The sequence below is a fragment of the Lepidochelys kempii genome, chromosome 18 (genome assembly GCF_965140285.1).
Source record: "Lepidochelys kempii isolate rLepKem1 chromosome 18, rLepKem1.hap1, whole genome shotgun sequence".
NCBI lineage: Eukaryota > Metazoa > Chordata > Testudines > Cheloniidae > Lepidochelys > Lepidochelys kempii.
The window spans coordinates 17,287,639-17,293,313 of NC_136397.1; the positions used below are offsets into that span (position 1 = coordinate 17,287,639).

The 5,675-nt window shown below is 54.3% G+C and overlaps 1 protein-coding gene across 4 annotated transcripts in view; it reads left to right on the plus strand.

The window, feature by feature from the left end:
- Positions 1 to 5,581, plus strand: part of PUSL1 (pseudouridine synthase like 1) — a 65,700-nt gene extending 60,119 nt beyond the window's left edge. For all 4 annotated transcript variants that reach the window (XM_073317094.2, XM_073317096.2, XM_073317097.2 and 1 more), the window contains exons 7-8: positions 3,086 to 3,248; positions 5,424 to 5,581. In XM_073317094.2, the coding sequence (XP_073173195.1) occupies positions 3,086 to 3,248; positions 5,424 to 5,455 (195 nt within the window). In that variant the 3' untranslated portion in view covers positions 5,456 to 5,581. The remainder of the gene's footprint in view (positions 1 to 3,085; positions 3,249 to 5,423) is intronic.
- Positions 5,582 to 5,675: the final 94 nt, after the last annotated feature.

Consider the following 5,675-nt stretch of genomic DNA (forward strand, 5'->3'; position numbering starts at 1 on the left):
AAAGGGCCTGACATTCGGAAAGCACTGAGCATCGCTCCGACAGGATCAGCTCCCCCCTGATTCTGCCCAAGGCCCTTGAAGGGACACCGGCTGATGCGATGGTAGTGCCCATGGGTGGACAGTCTCCGTTTTGGGCATTCCCTCTTGTGGGAGCTGTGAAATCCCCATCATCTCCGTTCTCCCACTGCACTGTGTGCTTTGAACAGGATCCCCGCCGATGCCCACTCTCCTGGCCCCACCATTGCCTTGCCTGGATGGGACACGGACCTGGCTGTTGCTGATGGTTTTGCAGCTTGTTTGCTAGCAGGGACACCTGTCCAGCTCCTGTGTGTAACTAACTAGCTGCTGGGCAGTCGGTGCCTTGAAAAACACAACAATGGGTTTCACTTCCTAGCAGCCATATGGAAACCAAAGGCCATCCCATACCCTATCACAGCTGGCTTAAGGGAATTGAGGTGTTGGGCCTGATTATTCTGATTAATGATTTGTATTACCATCGTGCCCATGAGCCGCATTCGTGGACCAGGACCCCAGCGTGTCCCAAGACGGTCCTGCCCCAAAGAGCGTACAATCTATCAGAGCCTCTCTCTTAACGAGCGACTGCGCATCCTGTGGGCAGACCTCATTCCTACATGCATCCTTGGTGCTCTAGTTTTTAGCTTTGCTTCTCCTGCATGTTGGTAGATGTGCGGAAGAGCTGTCAGGCTGTGGCCGCTCGTGTTAATGCAGCCGCTGCAAGCGGGCGCTGGCTTCTGCCGCCTGAGCCAGGCAGCAGGCCGTGCACAGCCTGCGTGCAGAGATGCTCAGTGCCTCTGGCATAGGAGGCTGCTTGGGACTGATGACTGCAAGTACCAGCGGTAGCCCTGCAGCACCTTCGGTCTCAGGGACAGAGAGGGAAAGGACAACTGTTGGCCTAGATGCTCGAGTGATGGGTGTGTTCTAAATATGACTTCTCCAATTCTCCCAGTGTGGACGAAATCAGCGAGTGGCGGGGGGGAGGTGTGATACGCAGATCGGAGGAGGTGTTTGAAATGTCAGATTGCTGGCTGCGGGGGCATTTCCTCTCATCTGACTCGCTTGTTTTTGGCTTTTTGAGAGAGAAACGAGCCCCCGAGTCTCCCCCGCCTGGAAACAAGGTTGGTTGGGTAACTTGAGTTTGAAAGCCCAGCTCTAGCTCTGTCACATGCTTGTTAGTTTCCTACCGCAGAAGGATGTGTGGGCACTGCTGCTCCTCGCCTCCGCTCTGCTCGCTCTCCGCCCACGCGTGCGCTCCAGTTAGGGGGGGTGGGGGGGCTCAGAATATAATGCAGAGGGCCCAGGAATTTGGTCTGCACTTCACCCCTCCTCCTTTGGCCACTGCAGGTCACTGGGCTGATTTGTGTCACTGGTGGCAGCTGTCACGGCTGCCTGCAGTCCCCAGGCACCACTGAGCAGGGCAGACGCATGGAGCTGGCAAATCACAGCAGCGGTAGTGCAGCCGGGGCCACTGCCTATCACTGCAGCGCAGTGTCCTGCCCCCTGCAGGCTGGAGATGGGGGCAGCTGCTGGAGCTCACCAGAGCATTGGGGGAGCAGGGGCCATGCATGAGGGGGTGTCAGAAAGGCGGGGTCTCAGGGCATGTCTACACTGCTGTGTAAGCCCAGGGTTTGCATTCAGGCTCACCGCTAACCCCTCTTCCGTGTACACACACATCACTCTGTTCCAGGAGGCTCTAAGCCTGGGTTCAAGCCCTATTGCTTTGCAGTGTAGACACAGCCTCCCCTGGACTCATGTTCTGGGAATTTCCCACAGTCCCATGGGCTGACTTTTTGTCCTCTGAACAGTCATGCTTGGTGGACAGTCCAGTTTTCCCACACAGCCCCGTGAACGAAGGGCTAGAGTGGCCGCATTGTGGGAGGGCGCTAGGAAGTCTGGGATACGCCTGGCTGGACTCGGACCTGCATAATGCAATGTAGATGCTGGAGCCCCAGGTTGGGTTTCAACGATTCCTAACCTGGGGTTACGAATGGGTGTAGATGCTCAAGCCCTAAGGTAACAAACCCAGGGCAGGCTTGTTCTGCTAACCCTGGGCTTGCGTTGAGGGTAGACACACCTTGGGAGTTAAAAGAGCAAGGCCAAGGGGTGCTTCTGGGAGATGTAGAAGCTCCAGACTGCCATATCAAGTCCAGCCCAGGTCTGTATGGACAGAGAGTCAGGGCTCTTTGGGGTGACTGGTCTCGGCCTGGTTCTCTTTGGTTACGTCTACACCACACTAAAGCACGCACGGCTGACCTGCGTCTGCTGACTTGGGCACGCGAGGCTAGGCTGTGGGGCTGCAAAATCGCAGTGTGGGCGTTCGGACTCAGGCTGGAGCCCGGGCTCCGAGACCTCGTGACTGGGGGAGGTCCCAGACCCTGGGCTCCGGCTCGAGCCTGAACGTCTCCACTGTAATTTTACAGCCCTGTGAGCCCAAGTCAGCTGACGCAGGCCAGCCGCGGGTGTTTCACCTAGCAGGTCTGTGCCGTGATGGAGCCCCTGGGTTGGCATCTCAGTAAAGAAGCCCAGCATAGAATAGACCACGGAGCTTGGAATCTTCTCCAAGGGCCGGAGCCCCCTTAATTCCCACTCAGGACCTCTCAGGAGACGCCCAGCCCTTTGGGTCCGGACAGAGGCACAGAGTTAGCTGGGATGAGTGATGGGAGCTTCCCCCAGCCAGTGGTGGCATTAAAAATACCTGCAGAAGAGGCCCCAGAGAGACAACATGTTCTTGCAGGGGCCGGTTTATCTCACCTTCCTTTGAGTAAGGGGCTTAATTTACCAGTCGCCAGTGCTGGAATTTTCTCAGGCCACTTTTTCTCAACCAGTGTGTGTTGGCAGGACTCCTCCCAGGGTGACAGGGACCGGGCATGCTGCCTTGAACTGCAGGGCGTGAAGCATCACTCAATACGCTAATTCGCTGGCCTGGTAGTTATGGGACATTACATGCCCCTGGGCCCTGCTGGTTTACACTGAAAGCATCAGGTGCCGGGCAGAGGGTTTTCACATCTGCTTTTTACAAGGGCAACGATGGGGCGGTATTTCTAAGCCGGATTCTCTGTCGTTTCAGGTACGAAGGATGGCAGGGGCTCTGGTAGCAGTTGGCCAAGGCAGGCTGGCTCCTTATCGCATAAAGGAACTATTAGAGATCAGAGACCCGCTGGCTTATCCACTAAACACCATGGCTCCGGCAGCTGGACTCTTCCTGAAATCTGTGGAGTACGATGAAGCTGGTAAGTGAATCCATGGACTTCCCGTCAGAGGGAACACCGAGCATCGCAAGGCTCCTTCAGTGCAGTCGGATCTGCCTCTGAAGGCAGCAGTAACCTGCCCCAGCCTTGCAATCAAGACCGTCTGCGCCATTATTCGTCTCACAGGCTATTTATAGCCACATGCCACTGAGTGCCGATGTCGTAATGGGCGCTCGCTGCAATGTGACATCATGTTTCCTGGTCAGTTTTCTCCACTGGTAAAACATTCATCATAAAGTTTGCAAAGGGCATTGAGATTCTTGGATGAACGGTGCTCTGTCGGTACAAACGAACTAATGAAGCCTCGTTATACCCACGTAAGCGTTATGGCCGTTCTGATGAGGAAACTGCGGCACAAGGAGGGGCAGCAGCTTTCTCGAGGTCACAGAGCAAATGAGTGGCTGAGTGAAGTCGAGGATCCAATAATTCTGGCACCTGTTCCCCTGCTCTAACTACCTGACCCCTTCCCTCCCAGAGACAGGAACAGAACCCAGGGTTCGAGACTCTTAGTCTCTTGCACATAACAAATAGAGCTACTACCCTCTTTAAATATTTCACAGCGGGCTGAGAAGGGTAGTGGGCACCAGCCAAATATCCAGAATTTGCTCGCATCTTCATTCCCACCTCGCACTGGACTGTTACTGCACAGAACCTGTAATGATAAGACCTGTTGCTTAACCTGTCCAGAACAGGAGATGGAAATCCAGGGGGTTCCTGTGAGCAGAGACATAACTATTTTAAGCTGTTTATTTCAGGTACTGCTTCATAGAAGTGTCCCCGCCCCACACGGCGCCCCCCCCCCCCCAAAAGGCAATCTCTCTCTCTCTCAGAAGATTATAAATTCATACAATCCAAAATTCATATCCCTTGTAGGGAGGGAGGATATTAATAAAAGTGATTTTATTGCAGGCAGAATGTGATAAGATGATGTCTTGATGGGGGAAAGACTATCTTATTTCTAAATTGAATCCGTGTGGACACTAATCGACACTGTGTTAGTGTCCCATTAAAGGGAATCCACGAAATCTTTGCCACAAACATGTGTACTTGCTTCTGATGAGATTAGCGATCCGCTCCAAGAGAGAAGGATGGGGACATTGAAATAATTCCTAGCTCACTTGCCAAGCAAGCCTTGCCGTAGTGACAAATGCGAGCCACCATTGTGAAATGATACAATAATCAAGTACCTAACGGAGCTACTTCGTCCATAGCGCTCTCAGCCCTTTAGAAAGACGTGTAATATTGCGGAGGATGGGGAGACTGAGGCACGGAGAGGCAAAACTGACTCGCTCAAAGTCACATGGGCTCCGTGGCAGAAGCACTGGAGTAGAACCCAGGTATCCTGACAGCTACACAGCACTGTGCCCTAGCTGGCCAGGTCAGGGTTGAGGGCACAAATGATGGAGGGTGGCGATATGGGGCAGCTTGTGTAACTGGTGATCCTGTGCTGCGTAGACCCCCGGGCTGTCCCCAGGCACACGGCAGCTGCAGTGAATAAACTAAACTCAGTTTACTTCTACAGGTGGGGTGGGGACAAACGGACTTCAGTGGTTCACTTTTTACTGGCTCTCTCTGGGGCCCCCATCTCCCTGGAGTGCCCTCCCTGTGAGCCACTGCTTCTCCCTGCAGCTCATTGTAGAATCTTCCTCTCCTCGTTAGCCAGCAATTCACCCAGGGCTCGGGTGAGCTGGTAATGAAGGATCCTTAACAAACACAGAGCGTCCATCTCAGCTAGCCCCACCGGCCCTCCCTGGCCCGCTCCGTTGCAGCCAGGGCTTGCTAAAGCTGTCAAGGCTCCCCAAGGCTCTGTTAAACTGGGGTTAGGTTTCATCCCCCACAGCAGCAGAGGAGGCCTCCTTTGATTTTTCTTGGAGGTGCCAGAGCAGGACTTGGGGAACAAAGAGCAACACAACCCGCCTGGAGACAAAGCAGAGCTCTTGGGCGGGCCTTGAAAACGCTGCAGCTTGTCGGTTTTGGCCCGTTCTAATGGCACTTCTCCCAAGAAGCACTGGCTGCCGAGCCACCCAGCCATCTGCCCACGTGTGTGGGGACGGAGCCCAGGCAGGAAATGAAGAAACACAGAAACTTAAGTGCTTTCAGGTGGGGCTGGGTTTTTCTTTCTTTCCACATCAATGTTTTCCCTTTTTCTCCTCGCAGACTTGGAGACAGAAGGTAACGCAGCAAAATAGCAGCCCTGTGAGACGTGCAGCCGTGCCTGAAAGAACTCGGTTGGTGGGGGCCGTGTCGTGGAGATTTCCGGAACTCGCTTTGTATGCTGATACGCAGCCGGGTCTCAATAAACCCCATTGATTGTGGCTAGAGGCATCTCCACGTCATTTGTCCACATGCCTAGAGGCTGCCCGGGTGGAAGGATTGGTAACTCTGGGCGACGGACAGCTGGTTCTAGGT